This window comes from Natator depressus, chromosome 10 (assembly GCF_965152275.1).
Source record: "Natator depressus isolate rNatDep1 chromosome 10, rNatDep2.hap1, whole genome shotgun sequence".
Taxonomy (NCBI): Eukaryota; Metazoa; Chordata; order Testudines; family Cheloniidae; genus Natator; species Natator depressus.
Window position 1 is genome coordinate 4,986,598 of NC_134243.1, and position 18,258 is coordinate 5,004,855.

The 18,258-nt window shown below is 46.7% G+C and overlaps 1 protein-coding gene across 2 annotated transcripts in view; it reads left to right on the plus strand.

Moving 5' to 3' along the window:
• Positions 1 to 18,258, plus strand: part of CHTF18 (chromosome transmission fidelity factor 18) — a 46,234-nt gene that overhangs the window by 27,300 nt on the left and 676 nt on the right. For both annotated transcript variants that reach the window (XM_074965042.1, XM_074965043.1), the window contains 3 exons: positions 4,947 to 5,091; positions 9,288 to 9,416; positions 17,800 to 17,857. In XM_074965042.1, coding sequence (XP_074821143.1) covers positions 4,947 to 5,091; positions 9,288 to 9,416; positions 17,800 to 17,857 — 332 coding nt within the window. The remainder of the gene's footprint in view (positions 1 to 4,946; positions 5,092 to 9,287; positions 9,417 to 17,799; positions 17,858 to 18,258) is intronic.

Here is an 18,258-nt window from a genome sequence, read left to right on the forward strand (position 1 = left end):
TCAGTAAAGACAAGTTTGTCCAAAGCCAAGTTAACATCATCTCGCCAGCGCAAAGCAGATGAAAGGGGATCCAGCACTTGGAAACATCAACACTCTGCAAACAGAGAACTCGACCCAAGGACAGTGGTTGACTTTCTCTGTGAACTTTTTGTGTTGGGTTAAATGTTGGGGGTACATCTGGAAGTCGAGGCTGGTTTTGGTGAGAGAGGGGGACAGTGGTTTTGAAGATGGTTCTGCCCAAGGCAAAAAGTCAGAGATTCATAGCATTAAAAACAAGGGATGTATCTAATAACCTTGAGATTTCTCTCTGCATCAGAGCCGTTCCCCATTTAAATTCTTGTCCACGCAATGCAAAACCATAGGAAAATGGCATCATTCCATTTGCCAGAAATGTGTGTCAAGTTCCATAGGCTAATATGGAGTAACTGGGAGTTACAGTAGAGGTCTCCAGAAAAACGATGTGTAGCTATGACTGGAGTTTTGGGGCTGGACAGTGTCTTTAGCTTTGCATCTCATCCATGTAGGTGGAATTAAGCTTGTAGATTTCTGTTGCCAGAAAGCTTGCAGAGAGGGTTATTGTTAATATGTGATTAACATCTCTGTTCACGTGCACACAGGAGTTCAGAGTCTACTTGATTGCACCAGGAGTAAAGCCAGTCATTTTTTGCACCAAAAATATGCTGGTTGATTCACAGCCTTACCTAAGATTTGAGTTCTGTCCACCTTGGTTTGTGTTACTACTTGATGTAGCCTCACTGATCTCAATGGGGTGCACCAGGAATGAATCGGTCCCCTTGTTATATTTTTATTTGTTGAATATTAGTAATAATGGTATTCAGTTACCAGGCTACAGACCTAATAATTTTTAAATATTATGTTTTAAGTATGTACATTACAGTTCACACATCCGAGGTGTTGGGGATGCATTACAGTGTAATAACACAGGACCCAGACTGTAGCTAAGACTTATGCTAATGTAGTCTCCAAGTTTAAAAAAAAAAAAGGGGGGGGGGGGAATAGCCAGAGTTAAGTCATACACTGTATTTAATTCCAATGAAACCTTTTTCAGGCATCAGCCCAAAGGACTGAAAACATTTGAATTGGCCTTCTAATAAAGGAGAAGCTTAATGGAGGTGGATCTTCCAGTGACGGATTATAATTGCACTTGGTACATCTGAGGATATTTTGTGTGATCATTTAAGACAGCAGTTGTTGGACAAACATTTTGCACAGGTTTCACTCTGTGCATCTTATTGCTGGCAGTTACGCTATGCAGTAGGTATTTAGATTTGTTTCAAGTGATTCCTTCACCTTTCTTGAAGTGGCACGTGTAGATTTCACAACATACATATGGAAACAATGTAGACCTGACTTAATACACTTGGGTGGTAGTGAAATGGTATCCTCTCCCCCATTGTCCCTGGTTTTGACTTCTAATTGAAAATGTTGCAGTGTGGAAACCACATGACATGAAAAGCAGCATTTGGTGCAGGCATGCGCTGTCATATTGGATCTTAAGTTTTGAGTCTGGGCTTTGTTTTCTTTTGCTGGCATTTTCTGCAATGTACTGTAATAGTTACCGTAACGATCGGAAAATGCATGAAGGTGCATTATGTTCTATTTGCACTTTAGGCTGTGTGATCGTGGGTTGCTGGGAAGACAAGACTGTACAATGCAGCTGTTTCTCAAAAATGCTAGTGGCCATTCTAATTTCAAATAGTAAAATCTCTCTAAATATCATCTTAAGCCATAGAAACTTTTAAATGAGAGGAATATTTGACAGGACAAGCGCAACATTTTAAAGCAAAGCTCTGTTAGAAGTCCTTATTTTTCCTACAGTTACAGATTCAGTCAAATGTCTGTTTTATGACTTTGTTGCCTGTCTCTGAAGACAGCAGAGAGCCAATGAGAAAAGTGGAAGAAGGGTGCCTTTTCAAATAGCAAATTGGGCAGAAAGCTGATCTCTAAATCACTGAGAATTCTTCTGATGCATGGGTGTTTTTTGCCCTTTCTCAAGAGAAATATTATCAAGTGCAAAGAAGACATAAAATATTTATAATTGTTATACAAGAAGGTTAATCTGGTTTCTAAGAAATTCTCTGGCTGTGTTCATGTTTTAACTGCTCTGGAAAAGGCCTTTCCTCCAAGTCCTGCGCTCAAATCCTGTTCAGAATAAACCTGCTTTGCTTAACCCAAATGACTGTTTATAGCATAGCTCAATAAAATCAACAATGGGAGTTGGCTATAATCCTTTTCTCTCCTTTGTTGGATTCAGTGCTTGATAGGAAATTGGGGCAGGAGGTTTCCCATGCAGTTTATGTGAAGGATGCTTAATTAAACCCATTCAAGTGGAATGGGTAGAGATACTTTGATACAAACGGCAGTGTTGTTTTTTTAATAAAGAAAAAGACAAACAATACAACAAGAAATGCTCTGACAGGTTGCTGTAGCATGGAGTGCTTTACCTCTGAACCCACTTTTACGTTCCTCAGACAGGCAGATCAGACAATGCAGATCTTTTGCCAGTGTGCTGATTTATTGGGGAAGCCTGTCAGCCAAGATGAAGAACTAGAAATGGTCTCCTTTTGAAATTGAATTCTCTTTCATGTTGCAGTGTGACATTGGGGAGTTAATTCTAAATACATCTGTTGTTCAAATCCATTGAAAGTTGTTGGACTTATCTGCAAGTGTGTAGATCTGCTCCTGAGTTTATTAAATCCCGAAACGTTACTTGTGCTGCATGATTTAGGTCTAGGATCCAAAATCCTTTGAAATGGATGGTCAATCTCATTGACCTCCCTGAGCTTTGGATCAGGTACTAAACGCCCAGTAAGGAATCCAAGAGAAAACTCCAGCAAAGACCAAACCTCTCTTCTTGTAGCTGGTTCTTACCTTGTCCGGGATTAGATGCGCACCCTTTATTTTGCAGGATCAGGTAGAAAGTGTAGTGAATAGGCAAATGTCTGACATATAGGTTGTAGAGGTTAGAGCCTTTTGACCAAGTTGCAATAGCTGCAATAAAATCTGTCTCACATGTTATTACATTGTCTATTTCCTTGTCTAGTCCATCCCTCCCCTTAATCCTTTTAATCCAGGATTTCTCACTGAATAATCTTCAGAAAATATTTTAAACCCAGGTGACCGTGACCTGCTTTATTTTAGCTTCTACAACTCAATGGGCAGAGCACTGGAACTAGACAGAACAAAACTGAGCGATCTTGTTCTGATGTTGAATAATTGACATTTCTATCGGAGACACAAGGTGCGTAAGGCAAATATCTTTTAGTGGATCAACTTTTGGTGGTAAAAGACAAGCTTTTGAATTACACAGAGCTCTTCTTCAGGTAGCTTTCACCACCAAAAGTTGATCCAATAAAAGATACCTACCCAACTTTGCCTTTCTAATATCCTGTGATCCACAACAACACTGCAAACAACAATGGAAGATTTCTATCAGATGCATTTGCTATCGGTACTGACCTTGTACATCTCAGGTGTCAGAGCCCTTCCAAATTTTGCTCTCTGTTCGGTAGGGCTGTATATATGGGAGAATGAGAATGAGGGATAGTGAGTCCTAACTGAGGTTGACAGGTGGACTTGATCATTGGCGATAACTTCCACTCATGCAGGCACTTATCAGTTACTAAAGGGCTCTATAATTAGACAGACAAAGAGCTGATGGCTGGAAGTTGAAGCTAAACAAATTCAGACTAGAAATAACAGAGAGGTGGTTAAGCATTGGATCAGGCCACCATGGGATGTGGTGGATTCTCCATCATTTGACGTCTTTGAATCAGAATTAGCTGACTTTGGAAAAGATATGTGGTAGATCAACCCCAATTTATCGTGCTCAGTACAGGCATTACTGGGTTGCTATGTAACGTCCAGGCCAGGCCAGACCAGAAGAGCGTAATGGCCCCTGCTGACCTTAAAATCAATCCATGCATAGCTAGGTGTCTGTTTGAAGATAGACCTGTCCAGTGGAGATTTGGTGGGTTAGGAGTGCAGTGCTTTGACTGTCCAGGTCACTGGGCTGAATGCTGCCCAGGGTCAATGGTCTCTATGGCTCAGCCTCTTGGACCAGTCCCTACTCGCCCATACAGTTAATACTAACTGGCCTCCCTGTTGGCACTGGTGTCAAACAGGCCGAGGACTGGATTGACCATGGCAACTGCTACCCTGGCTAGTAGAGGTGGCTCTTTCTGGGCTGTTGTGGAAGTGTGTCGACAGAGCAATGGGCAAAGGGTCCTTTCACTGCTGCCGCTCGTGCGGTGGCTAGACAAAGCTCGGATAGGGCAGGGCTGCCAACGTGGCTTCTCACGCAAGCATTACATTCGCCGCGTTCACATTAAAACAAACGATAAGAAGTATGTGACCTGTATGAACTTCTCCCTGCTTTGGAATCCATTGAAACGACCCTGCTCTGCACTCCTGGCACGTTTCACCAAGTGATTTCAAAGTGCTTCTCAGACTTCTAAACCTCAGCACGACCCTGGGAGGCTGGTAAGGATTTAAAGATGGGGAAACCGAGGTAAAAGGAGACAGTTAGTTACTTACCCAAAGTCTCACACCCAGGAAGTTACAATGTTGGGGCTAGAACCCAGGTCTCCCGGCCCCCTACCCTATGACCAAGAGGCAACGCTTCCTTCCAATAAATAGAGCTTTCTTCTGAAAGGAAGGATAATAGAAAAGCAAGTACTAAATTTTGAATGAGACTAGGATGAAACAAAGCCGAGTTCCACAAGTCTGCAGATCAGTGTAAATGAACCTTTGACCCTAGATTTTGAGGGTAAGATTTTTCAAAGGCTTAAATGGGAGCTGACTATCCAGCTGCACTCTGTACCTTTCTAAAAATCTCCCTCTTAACAGCAGCCAAAGGCTGTCACAGGACCAGCCAATATTAACTGGCTCCGTTTCATTTATTCCCCCAAATCTGTTCCCCCTAGAAACGTGGAAGACATCTGTAGATTCCCGGACCTACCGGCTCGGAAACCATTGACGTACCAGGCCAAGCAGCTGATTGCAAGAGAAATCGAGCTCGAGAAGATGAGGAGGACGGAAGCTGTGCTACAAGCATGGAACGCCAGCCAGGTGGGAGTGGGACACTGGTGACGGGAGACGGCCCGAAGCTTGAGGGGAGCAAACATGGCAGATTCATCAAGCTCTCTGTGTGGCCCAGGCATAGCTAAAGAGGGACCGAGCACCGTGTTGAGTGGGGGTCGGTTGCACAAATTATAGGGGCCGTGTGAGCGGGAGCAGTGTACTGTCTGTCCTAGGCACAGAGGCCAAGACTAATGATTCTGGATGGCTCGTTATGTGGGTGTGCAAGCCCTAACGGAGGGAGAGACTCGGAGGGAGGGTGCTCAGCAATGACTGGAAACCGGCCCCCTGCATAGTGTCTCCACTTGGAAAGTCTTAGGTCAAGTTGCTTCTCTCTTGTGTTGTAAAACTCCAGCTGCCGCTGCCCAGATCCTCAGCTCTGGCCTCTCAGTGGGATTAGCCGTCTCTGCTCCGTGATGGCAGCGAGCAGGGGGGAAGCTTTGCCTGGCAACTTTCCTCTGAAGCCAAGTGCAGTGCGAAAGCTTTCCTTTTGCAAGTGAAAATCCTAGATTAAAACCTCCCTCCACCAGCAACGATCTGTATGTTGTGCCCCAGCAGCTTTAAGGCTGTCCATGGCTTGCACCACGTGAAACGTGTGACATTAGCATTGTGTCTGACCGAGCCAAACAGCTTGTCTTTCTGCCGGGACCCCAGTAATCAATACTCACTGAACTGTAAAGTGCTGAAAAGTGATTCTGCAACAATGGCTGAGGTCAGTCCGAATGTATCCCATCTCCTTGCCTTTTGCATGCTTCGGTGAAGCAGCTGTCCGTATAGAGAGATGCTCTAGCATCCGCTTGCTGGTAGATAGTCAATGACGTTATTTATTTATTATTGGACCCTTCTGTTTCACCTTTCTCCCAAAGCACGCCAGGAACATGAGGTCATTTCATCCCTCACTGAAACAGCTGCCTCTGTAGCTAGAGATGATCCCCTGGCCACGCATGTCTGCTCGGGTGCCTGCCGCATCCTGGGTGGTCCTCTCCACCTTCCCCTCTGAAACCAAGAGCAGCTCCCAACCTCAGCCAGGAGAGGGACCTGGTAAATCCACAGTTGGGCCTGACACGTTCCACGCAGTAGAGCGCGCACACACACACACACACACACACACACCCCCCCGAGAGAAATTGTCGCTGCGGCTGTAGGGTATTGCTAATGTGTCTTTAGCAAAGGGTTGCATTGATGTGGAGGGGAGGGAGGGAGGTGAAGTGAGGCACAGCTGGGGTGGATATTAAGTACCAACAGTGCTTCTAGCACTGCAGAGAACACAGAGCAAGGCGTGGTCTTTGCCCCGAGATGCTTACAGCCTCAATAGCTGTCGGCCCCAGGAATTGGTTTCCTGTGCTGACGGCTGTTTCCCTCTGTAATGCTAGAGTTCTGCACTGCGTGCTGGTTTTCCCTGCCTGGCTAGGGGCACGAACGCTCCGGCTGAGGCCACGGGTGCTGTGCTCTCCTGCCTACGAGCGACGGCCCCGCCTGTCAATTTCTGCTCTTGGTGCATTCGGGGGCCATTCGCGCCGCGGCAGAATTCCGACAGGGAGTCGCCCCCATCGCGAGAGCCATGGGTCGTGTGCATGGAGCGACGAGGGAGGGAGGGGTGGGGAGAGGGGGAGGCTCGGAAACGGCGTCATTGGGGCTCATGTGAGTCCAATCACTTTCAACAGAGGCCTCCCCTGGTGCAGCTCGGCAAGATAATTAATCCTTACGAGCCGGTGACTCGCAGCAGAGGGTGTTTTTCGGGGAATGCAATTGGGGAAAAGCGATGGTGTAAAAATCTCTGGAGGATTCTTGTTTACAAGATGCCATCGGGGAAATGCACACGCCAGTGATCAAGAGGCCAAGCTGGGCTTGAAACGTTCAGAGTTCTTAAAATGATGGCAAATAATTGCCATGGTATTAGGATTTTGTGTTTTAAAAAAATTGTCATTTTTGTTATTAGTCATGTTTATTACAGTGGTGCCTAAGGGCTAGCCATCACAGGGCTGCACCGTGCTAGGCGCTGTACAGACACACAGCTTCAAAGAACCTAAACAGACAAACCAGAAACTGTGTTCTGAGATCTCCAGTCAGGCTTTTTTAGAGGAAGGCAGTGGGTCTCAGCCTAGCTCTCCTGAACTTTGATTCCCAGGGAGTGGAGTGAAAAAAGTCTGACAACCAGCAGGGAAAATGCCACTTGTATGAGCGGGGCAGGACTGAGCTCTAAGCAGAACTTTAGGGTATGTCTACACTGCACACTAAACCTGGGCTGTGACTCTGGTTTCAGCTCCACCCCCCTTTTTTCCACACACACATCCGTCTGACTGGGGTCATCAAGCACTCAAGACCCAGGCCCAACGACCGTGCTAGGGGGGTGGGTCAGAGCCTGGGTCCAGGCCCTGTCGTTTTGCACTGTGGACGTAGCTCAAGCCACAGACCCGAGTCAGAAGGTCTGCTTAGTGCAGTCTGGATGCGTTAGCACGGCTGTGAGACTGAGGTCCAGCAATTGTAAGCAGTGCTCAAGCAGGGGCTTGAAAACACGGAGTCCACAAGCCCGTGTCCCGCAGACAGTGCAGTGTGTAGATGTGCCCTTAAAAGGAGACTTCCAAAGGCACAAGGAGCTGTTAGACATCCACTCACTTTCAGTGGAAATGGGCACCTACCTGCCCTTTCTGCTTTTGAAAGATCCCCAGGAACAAATAGGAAGGAGTCGGCAATAGGAAATGGCCAATAAGGGCATGATCCAGACTCCACTGGGCCCTAAAACTGTTAGCGAGCCTGTGTTTTAGACCGGTACTGACGCAGACGTCGTGGTGAGGAGCTGGAATGCCTGTTTTGTCTGGCATGCTTAGCAGGAGGAGAACTGGAGCCTTGAGATGTCTCGTGTTGTAACATAGGTGGGCAAGGGCAGGTGTGGCCAGAGCCTTGCCTGCTGCCTTCATAAGGCTGGACTGGATGGCAAAGAGCTATTGGAAGTCGGGGGGGACGGGACTCAGGTCTCCTGGCTAGACCACTCTTAAGGAGGGATATAGCTGTTACGTGCTCAGACACCATGGTAATAGGCACGGAGTCTTGGGGAGAGTTCCAGGTGCCCCCACACCTTTGAAAGGTCCCCTCTCATTCTAATTCCGTCCTCCAGCCAGGAGAAAAGAGAGAGAGACGTTTAAGGAAAAACACCAGTGTGCCTTGTAGATCTGATGGGACCAAAAGGTAATTGGAGGCTTATCCTCTGGGGCAGTGCGCTCTTCCTCCACCGTAGAGCCTTGTATTGTGCTGACAATAGTCCGCACTAAACAAAACTGACCTAAGTGAGTCCTGTTTCATGTGAAAACTGCTTGGTAACTTCCCTTATCTCACTTCTTAAGGAAGGATAAACCCATTGAAATCCTCTCTCCGTGCTGGTTTGTCATCTTCAGTCTGTGACCTTTCTTAGGTCCCTGAGCATGTGTGTTAGCTCAACAGCCAGGCAGGAATAAAATAAACTAATATTAGATTATTTTTTTCCCAGGCTGGTAGAAGCTTGTTATAACCTCCCAATGTATTGCAAAAGCACCTAAAATTCCCAACTCAGCTCTGGGTCTCATTGTGCTAGGTGCTGCACATACACATAGTGAGAGACAGTCTAGACCCCAAAGAACTCACAATCTAAATAGACAAAACAGGCAAAGGGTAGGAGAGAGAAGACGGGCACAAAAGATGAAGTAACCGGCCTCAGGTCAATGCAGAGCAATGCCAGAGCTGGGACTAGAACTAGGGTCTCTTGACAGCTGGTTCAATGCCCCAGCCACTAGACTGCACTGTCTTCTCATTGTCGTTGCACCTGCAGCCCACCCAAGAGCTATGTCCAGCACAGCTGGTTGGCTGACTTGGGGCCTTTGAAAGGGTGATACTGCCCAAGAAATTAGCACTTCAATGTTCCCATGCGGAGGCTTCCCATAGCAAGCCCCATGTGAACGGTGACGTTTATTGCTGAGTTATAACCTTGAAATAACTAGATTTGTAACAGAGGATGTTCCTTAACCTGCTGTTGCACTTCCAAAAGAGTGTCCTGGTCGTGTCATACTGAATTTTATGAATGAAGAAGGAAAAGGTTGCTCATGGAGAGCAACTTTTACCTTCACAGGATCAATGGTTTGTCTCCAAGAGAACAAATGAGAAGGAGGAACTGTAAATACAGTGTGGCTTGTCCAAGTAAACCTCCATCTTTGCAGGTCTCTGAAGAAAGCCTCGGTGAAACAGAAGATAAGCCAAGTGCAAAGCCAGGGATGCCCAAGTCCAACATCCGCAACCATGAGCAGCGTCTGGAGCACATCATGAAGAAAGCCGTTTTTGATGAAAAGGTGAGATGGAAGCCCTTTCACAGAGGAGATTAAAGGGGGTTGGCTGCCTGGCCCAGGGCCTGAGGCAATGGCACGTGGGGCTGTTCCCACGCTGAGGTCAGTGGTTCAAATCCGGCCCAGGTAAAGTTGTTCTTATCTGGCAGCTGCTTGTTCGCCATGATGAAATGAGTCGTCGGGTTGGAGTCCGCACAGGTGGGTACTTGTGCTGACAGACTCTGAAGAGGCGCTTACAATAGCTTTTGAAGGCCTGGTCTACACCTAAAACTTATGTCAACCAAGCTACGTCACCCAGGGCTGTGAAAAATTTCATGCCCTGTGAGATGTAGGTCGATTAACCTAACCCCCAGTGTAGATGCAGCTGGTCTGACAGAAGAACTTTGCCTCTGACCTAACTACTGCCTCCCACAGGGTTGGATTAAGTACAGCGGCAGAAAAACTCCTTCCATGGCTATAGTAAGTGTCTGTGCCATAGCAGCATAAGTGTAGGCATACCCTAACTGGACTGCAGTTTTTCATGGCATTTAAGTGACTGTATTTGCCTCTTATTTGTAAAACTATTGGTCATGGCATGTTCTTTGATATCAAGGCAACCACTTTCCCCGCTGTTGCCCACCTGGTAACATGCTCCTCTCCCCTTGGTAGGACTTTGGCACGGGCTCTGTAACATAGCTAGACATATCCTCTTTTAGAGGAAACACTAAACCAAATTCTCCTCCATGAGCGGGGAATAACCCTCCCACGATATGTGCGCAAGCTATTATGGAGCTTGGAATGGCTCCTGCAGCTTCTTCCTAGCTGATGGTCACTTTGCACTGAGCTTTAGGAAGGTAAGATACCATGAGGATGGGGGCCTTAGAGAAGCCTACTGGATCACGCTTAATTTGATTCAAATTCTGGTTTGCTTTTCAGCACTGATCGGTGAGATTTTTAGCTGGTGTAAATCGGCCTTGCTCAGTTGGCTTTATTGGAGCTATGCCGATTTACACTAGCTGGGGATCCGGCCCCTGTATTTATAAGGCGTATCAATGTTTTTGGTGGAACGAACACGGCGGTTGGGTCTGCTTGTGCCGCATGGATGACCCGTCTCTGCGGTCAGAGCACTGGAGGGTTTATCTCAAGGAGTCGGGTTTCAGAGGAGGTGTAGCTAAGTAACCTAGCGTCCGTTGCCCCGGCCAAATATGCTTTGGGATTTTAACGTCCTGGGAGCCAGGAAAAAAGCGATCTTCCGGGAGGCTGTTGCTACTGCTGTGACCCAACTAAAGCCCCACGTCCTGAGAGGGCAGGCCGCGTTGCTGGAGTGCGAGTGCCTCTGATGCAGATTGCATAGCCATGTATTAAACATCAGCACACACTGATCCACACTTCAGACTGCTTTCTCCTCCACTACGCTCAGGCTTCAGCAGCAAGGGGGGGCGTGTGGCTTCATATCCTAATGCTGCTGGTATTGGGGAGGAGAGAGGGAGTCAACCGCCTGTGCGTAGTGAATAGACTGTTCACAAAGGCATTGAGGGAGAGGGGGAGGTCGACAGGGGATATTTATAAACCTCTCTTCCTCTCTGCAAAAACAAAGGAATTCAATACCATGCTTCCCTTAAATGCATCAGTGATTTTTATAGTGCATAGAGCAGTATAATTAAATATTGATGGCAGAATTACCTACATGCCAGGCACAAGCAAAGCAGCAGCTGCAACATTAGCAATGTTTATGAGCCTGCGTCAAAGTCCTCCGGGCCAGATCCTCATCTGGTGTAAATCACTGAGGCTCCATTGAATGCTAGGGAGTTCTGCCGATTTGGGCCTTAATCTTTCAGGGCAAGGCTAAACATGGGAAACCCTGCCACTGGTTTGAGGGGTGTGAGACTTACGAAACAGATAGTTGGAGGCTTTGGGAGGCCGGGTGGGTGACCTTGGAAAGCTTCCCCTGAAGCGCAGAGTAGCTCGGCCTCCCTGCTCAGATCAGCGCAGTATCTGGTGCCGAGGCTCCCAAGCAGGGGGCACCAGCTGCGTCCGTCATGGTAGCGTGAACCCCGTGTGACATGGTGGGGCTCACCCAGAGCCATCAGGGGTTCTCTCTGCCTGCCTGTTTCAGGTGCTGTGCTGCGAGGCTCAGGGCTCTGGCACCAGCTGACAGGCTCAAGGTTTCACCCTGCCTTCCACCAGCCTAGTGACCTCTTGCAACATGACTCAACAGCCGATTCCAGTCCCGAGTCACCCCAGATCTGTCTCCCCAAGTTCTGAACCCCCAGACACTTGGACTTCTCCCCTCTGGGCCATCACCCCCTGGAGGTGTGAAACCTGCCACCAGTTAATTCACTTTGGAGCACCCGTATTGCCAACCCCAAATGCTCAAAACCCATGAGTCAGGCTCACCAAAAATCACAAGATTAGCTTTAAATCATGAGATTATGTAAAAATAATAGATTTGATGATCTTTTTATTTGCCTTCTGCTTTGAGCCTTGAGGGTGCACTGGGGTCACATTTTGAAGCTTTCTCCACCACCACAAGGGCTAGAAACTTACTTTTTCTTTAAGAACGAAGGCTTAAATCATCACATCTCCACCTGACTCCAGGAGCTGGGGCTTTAAGGAAACCAATAATCATGAGACTCATGACAAAATCATATGAATTAGCAGCACTGGGACATAGACCACACAGTTTGCACACCAGAGACCTGCTTGGGATAAAAATAAACAGCAGATTTATTTGACAGGAAAATCGTAGGTTCAGAGATGAACTAGTGAGGAAAAGCAACACACGCAGGTTACACAGAAAATCAGCATAAAGACGCAACCTCAGGCTTTACACTCCTGCGTCTGCTGAACTCCCTTTTCTCATACAAGTTACCTACTGCTGCTGGACGGCTTCCCAGCGTGCCCTTGGCCTAGCGGGGATCCAGTATTTCACAGGCAGTACCCTACTTCAGTGCTGGCCCTCTGTTTCTGGCTCCCCTTCACTTTAGCCCCTCTTCCCTTTTAACAGAAGTTGCTGTTTTCTTTCTTTTCTTTCTCTGTCTCACATTGTGGTAATTCCTGATTACCCAGTGGGGGGGGAACTCCCCTTTCTTTGGTTTTCTTGGAGTTTTAATGTCTTTCCATTAACTTTCATGATCCACCCTTGTCTTTCCCTGGGCTGTAGGATGCTCGGTGCCTGGAGTTAGTTTCGTGTAAACAGCTAGTCTGGGAGGCGTCCCTCCTCGCCTGTTGGCTTCACTCCCTGTTGTGAGGCGATGCCACAAGTACAACTTTCTACACAAAGGTACTCGCGTACGTTCAGGACTCTCACCTGGATACAGATCGCCTAATCACCACCAAGTTCAGAACATTGCAAGCTTCCATAAAAGACGTTGCCTGACATATATTTATACACCATAACCTTGTATACAACCAGTTGATTCACTTGCTTATTCTTTGGGGTTCAGCTCCCCGGTTCTTCCATTGGGGTGTCTGGGGGTGTGGACACTGTGCTTCTGAGGCTTCCAGTAAGACACCCAGTTAACGTCAGTCAACGTAATGTGAACTTCTCTCTGCTGGGCACTGAGCTGTGACCTCCGCCCCGTCTCATTTCACCCAAGCCATCAAGCAGCCACTGGGGCTCCCACCAGGTTGTCTTGAGCCAGGTTGGGTTTGAATCGACAAGGCTCTATATCCATCTGCCAGTCTCCTGAGCCATCCAGTTCCCCTCCTGCAGTGCCACTGCATAATTAACAGGGAATGCAAAGCTTCCAATGCAGGAGCAATGCCTAGAATGTGTGGCTGTTACCAACCGGAGAAATGCTTGGAGTTATTTCTAATCCAGTAGATCATTATACGCCAGTAATCTCATCCAGAGGGAAATCAAGTTAATGGCAGATAGAGAGTATAAGCCATAGGAAAGATAAGCTCTCTGGCTTTGAGGATGTGAAATAAAACCAAGAACCAAAGACCACATTTTAAAAATAACACATAAATATGTTCAGAATCGTCGTGGTTTGTGGAATCATTTTCCTTTTTATTCTTCTGACCTTGCAGGCTCTTACGGGAGGACCTGGCTAATTCACACTAGGCACAGGGAGACCCGTCGTCATCTACTAGATTCTAGGAACTAGGGAGTAAGTGAATAACCGCAGTAGGAAAAAGAAAATCGAATGCATCAGAATAGACTTTGCTTCTTGTTAGACCTGTCAAGGGCACCTGCCCTCAGAATGTGGTGGTGTTTGCAGCCTTGGGGTCCATGTGAACTGCTTGCTGCTCCTTAGCACCTGAATCACCAGGCAGCAAATATCGCACTCATCCCTCCAGCTAGAAGTTTGCACCCCAGCCTCCCAGTCACAGAGCTGGCCACAGAGACCCATGTATTTGTGGCCTCCAGGCTCCGTTTGTTGCAACTCATTATATCTAGGGATGCAGCCCCAGGCCCTGTAAGAGCAGCAACCAAGATAAAGTGCAGAAACTCTTCTACAGCAGAGGTTGCCTCAAACTCCACACCCTGGCACCCCTCTCTCTGTGCTCTGAATGTTTCTTTCTTTTCCGCAAGTCTGGAGCCTTAGGGCCTCAGACCTGTGTAGCAGTTTAATAATGAAACCTATTTTATTTTAGGTTTCAGAGTAACAGCCGTGTTAGTCTGTATTCGTAAAAAGAAAAAAGAAAAGGAGTACTTGTGGCACCTTAGAGACTAACCAGTTTATTTGAGCATGAGCTTTCGTGAGCTACAGCTCACTTCATCGGATGCATAGCATATCGTGGAAACTGCAGAAGACATTATATACACACAGAGACCATGAAACAAAACTTCCTCCCACCCCACTCTCCTGCTGGTAACAGCTTATCTAAAGTGATCATCAAGTAGGGCCATTTCCAGCACAAATCCAGGTTTTCTCACCCTTCCCCCCCCCCCCCCCCACACACACACAAACTCACTCTCCTGCTGGTAATAGCCCATCCCTCTTTGAAACCTCTCTTTATAATGCGCATGATAATCAAGGTGGGTCATTTCCAGCACTAATCCAGGTTTTCTCACCCCCCCCCCAAACACACACCCCCCTCCAAAAACCACACACACAAACTCACTCTCCTGCTGGCAATAGCTCATCTTACAATGCTTAAGATGAGCTATTGCCAGCAGGAGAGTGCTGTGCACATTGTAAGATGAGCTATTGCCAGCAGGAGAGTGAGTTTGTGTGTGTGGTTTTTGGAGGGGGGTGTGTGTGTGGGGGGGGGGGGTGAGAAAACCTGGATTAGTGCTGGAAATGACCCACCTTGATTATCATGCGCATTATAAAGAGAGGTTTCAAAGAGGGATGGGCTATTACCAGCAGGAGAGTGAGTTTGTGTGGGGGGGGGGGGAAGGGTGAGAAAACCTGGATTTGTGCTGGAAATGGCCCTACTTGATGATCACTTTAGATAAGCTGTTACCAGCAGGAGAGTGGGGTGGGAGGAAGTTTTGTTTCATGGTCTCTGTGTGTATATAATGTCTTCTGCAGTTTCCACGATATGCTATGCATCCGATGAAGTGAGCTGTAGCTCACGAAAGCTCATGCTCAAATAAACTGGTTAGTCTCTAAGGTGCCACAAGTACTCCTTTTCTTTTTTCTTTTTATTTTATTTTAGCTTGGCATCTAAGCTTGTAGAAACATCTCTGTCCGTGTGGGTGTTTGGGGTGGGACAAGAGGGAGATCTGAGTTCAGATTTCTGTTGCTGAACTTGCTTTTATGGAGAAAGCATCCAATGGCCTGAGCTAATAACTTTTCATGGAGCATTCTTTACTCAGTAAGTGTTGCTGATGAGAGAAATAGCAATGATCAGGTCAGACTGAGGGCTTGTCTACATGGAGGCATCCAGAAAAATTAATCTGAATTAAGTAAAATGTAAATATGAAGTGGATTAGTTAAACCATATTAAATCCCTGTGTGGACTCTTTTTAGTTCAGAATTAAAGTGGCCTTCGTTCAGTTTAGTTTAATTCACTTTGGAAGTAGATTGATAAACTGAATGAAGGCCACTTTAATTCTGAATTACGGTGTCCACACAGGGCTGTAATGCAGTTTAACTAGTCCACTTCAAATTCACACGTTTAGTTAGTTCAGATTAATTTTTGTGGCTGTTCCCGTGTAGACGAGTCCTTAGAACGTGAAACTGCCCGAAGTTGTGCTCTTGTGCTCTCCCTAGGAATCAGAAGATGCATCAAGATACTGTCATTCTGCCTACAATGGTAAATGTCAAACTATCTGTCTTAAGGTTTTCTCCTGCTGTCCATCACCGTAGTATCTGAGCACCTTCATGTAAAAGCAGTAGCAATAGTAAAGGGCCTTGCGGACAGCCACATTAACGTTTCTTGCATGCTGTTGGCAATGCATGCCCAAATGCACGAGCCTGGGTCCCCAATAATACAATGAGGTCTAAATATTTTTCTAGATGAAAGACTTTTGGCCATTGGGAAACCATCCACAATTCAGAAATGTTGTCCGAAGCAGAGAGCTCAGTCTGTGCAATGGCACTTGGACTGTTTCCTGGCTTTCTCCCTCATTGTGCAGTGCTAGTGGGGTGAATGCTGGCCAATCGTGATGACGGGTACCATTCACCCAGTGCAGCATCTCTGTGCTCAAGGGAACAATGGCACCAGGAAATGGCCCTTTGGACCTGAAAGCCAGCTGCTTCCAAAGCTCGTCCATTTGGAGTGAGGAAAGGGTTGTCCGAGGCTGTTCTCTGTGCCCCGGGGAAGTTTAGTACAAGGTGTTTCTCTGCTTTTAATGTTTTCTCTCCTTCAGCAGCATTAACATGCATAGAGCCTAGAGGGAGACAGGAAAGGGAAGCAATTGCCAGTCTGTCCAGGTTTGCGGAAACTGGATCTAGCTAGAAACAGCAAGCCACCAATTTGAAGGCTGGCCTAAATGTGATCAGTCCAATCCAGCAAGTCACTACCATCCGTGATAAAACTGAGTTTCCATTTCGGAACATCCCCTTTCCCTTCATCTTCTGCTCAACCTGGCTAACTCATCGAATCCCTGCCGGGACCAAGTGAGTGCTCTTCTGAAAGCTGGCCTCTGTCCTGCAACATGGCTGCACCGTGAACCTTTTGGGTCCAGTCCCAAGGTGTTCAGCTCCTCCAGCTGTTGAGTGGATGTTGAAGGCACCTCAGCACCTTGCCATGGACTGGAGACCCGCTCTGCCTTTCTGTCCCTTATGGCAGATTGATGCAGCTGTAAATAATGCAGTGGCTGCCTTGAGCCAGTGAAGCCAAAGAAATTCCTTCACCCCTCCTGGGGCAGTGACCGTGAAAGAGGTGGGAAGGCCCGAGCTGTGTGTGACTCACTAACACACCACAGGGTCTTCCCCTCGCTTTCCACTGCTACTGCTTGTAACAAAACCAGTCGTGGATTCACGTACCTGGACTGGAATGACACCTCCCCCCCCCCTCCCCCCCCCCATGACTGTGAAGAAGCAAGAACAATAAAACACAGAATGTGTTTCCCGCTGGATCCTGGAGCTGTTCTTTATTGTGCTGAACTTTTCATCTGCAAATAAGGGGCGGGCTCTTGAATTGCTGTTTTTATACAAACGTGCCTGTGTTAACTGGCATTGGCGGTGCAGCATGCATAAAATATCCTACCCGTGCTCCCCAGCTGCACATACTCTAGTGTGGTCCATGTAAGGCTTTTCAGGCAAACGAACTTGACTGGTGCTATCCGAGCTCCATTGAACTCAATAGCAAAATTCCCATTGAGTTCAATGGAGCCAGGATTTCACCTGATTATATCTGGGTGTTTTATCCCATCTTATTATACAGAGACCTTGTAAACTGTTTCTTTTTTTCTTACAGGGATGGTGTTTATGGCTTCCATTTTCAACAACAAAAACCCTCCTTTTTTCCCCCTGTTACTTGCACCAATTAAAACTGCAATTCTTTAAAAAAGACAACTTTAATTTGTCACCATTTCTGCTTTTTTTTTTTCCCTCCAGTGTCTGCATTTCTCAGTGAAATCAGACCAGTCACTTTCACGTTTTGTTTCTAATCATTTGCATTCTAGTTCCCATGTATGCTAACGTTTCTTGCTTGGGTTTCCGGATCTGTGCAGGCTATTTGAATGAATAAAGAAAGGGCCTGAAATATAGAGTGATCTAGGTATACTTAATCCTACCTCAGTTCGAGGAAATGGTCTAGATGACCTCTCCAGGTCCCTTCCAGCCCTACATTTCTGTGCTTCTATAACGAAAGGAAACATTTGTACTGATAAATTGTGTAAACTTTTTTCTTTCTTAACGAAGTCACATTTTGGGTTTGTAACTAGATAAAAATCCCATCTGATGTTGAACTGTGCTGGGCTGGCACTATTCTCTTTATAACCAACGTGTACCCAGAGATCTTCTGAGGAGAAGTATACTAAAACCATTTTAATTTCTTTTCACAGCCAGAAACTGACTTCTTTGGGCGCCAGCTTGTTAAGAAGCAGGTGTCTCCATCAGCAGGTATGTGTAGAAAAGGCATGATATTAGTCAGGAGAGATGGAAGGAAACTGGGAACATGTGCTGTAGTAGAAAGCTTTGTAATATCTTCTGTGGTTCCATAATGCTGAAATAAAACGGACTGTGGTTCCTCAAAAGGGTGGATGGAGCTGGGGAGCAATTTCCATGGTGTGTTTTGCAACTGTCTGACAACATTTACGTATAGGGGAGGATTCGAAAGAAATTTGGGCCATGAAACCAGTCCAGTCCCCTACATGGAGCAGCTATGGTAGGATATTTCGTTATGGAAGTACCCAAAGGCCCAGTTAATGAGTGATAAATATGGCTGCGGTTCTGCTCCTTCAAATGTTTTAATCAGTAATTTTACTTAGGGCATGTCTATGCTATAGCTGTGTTGTAGCGTA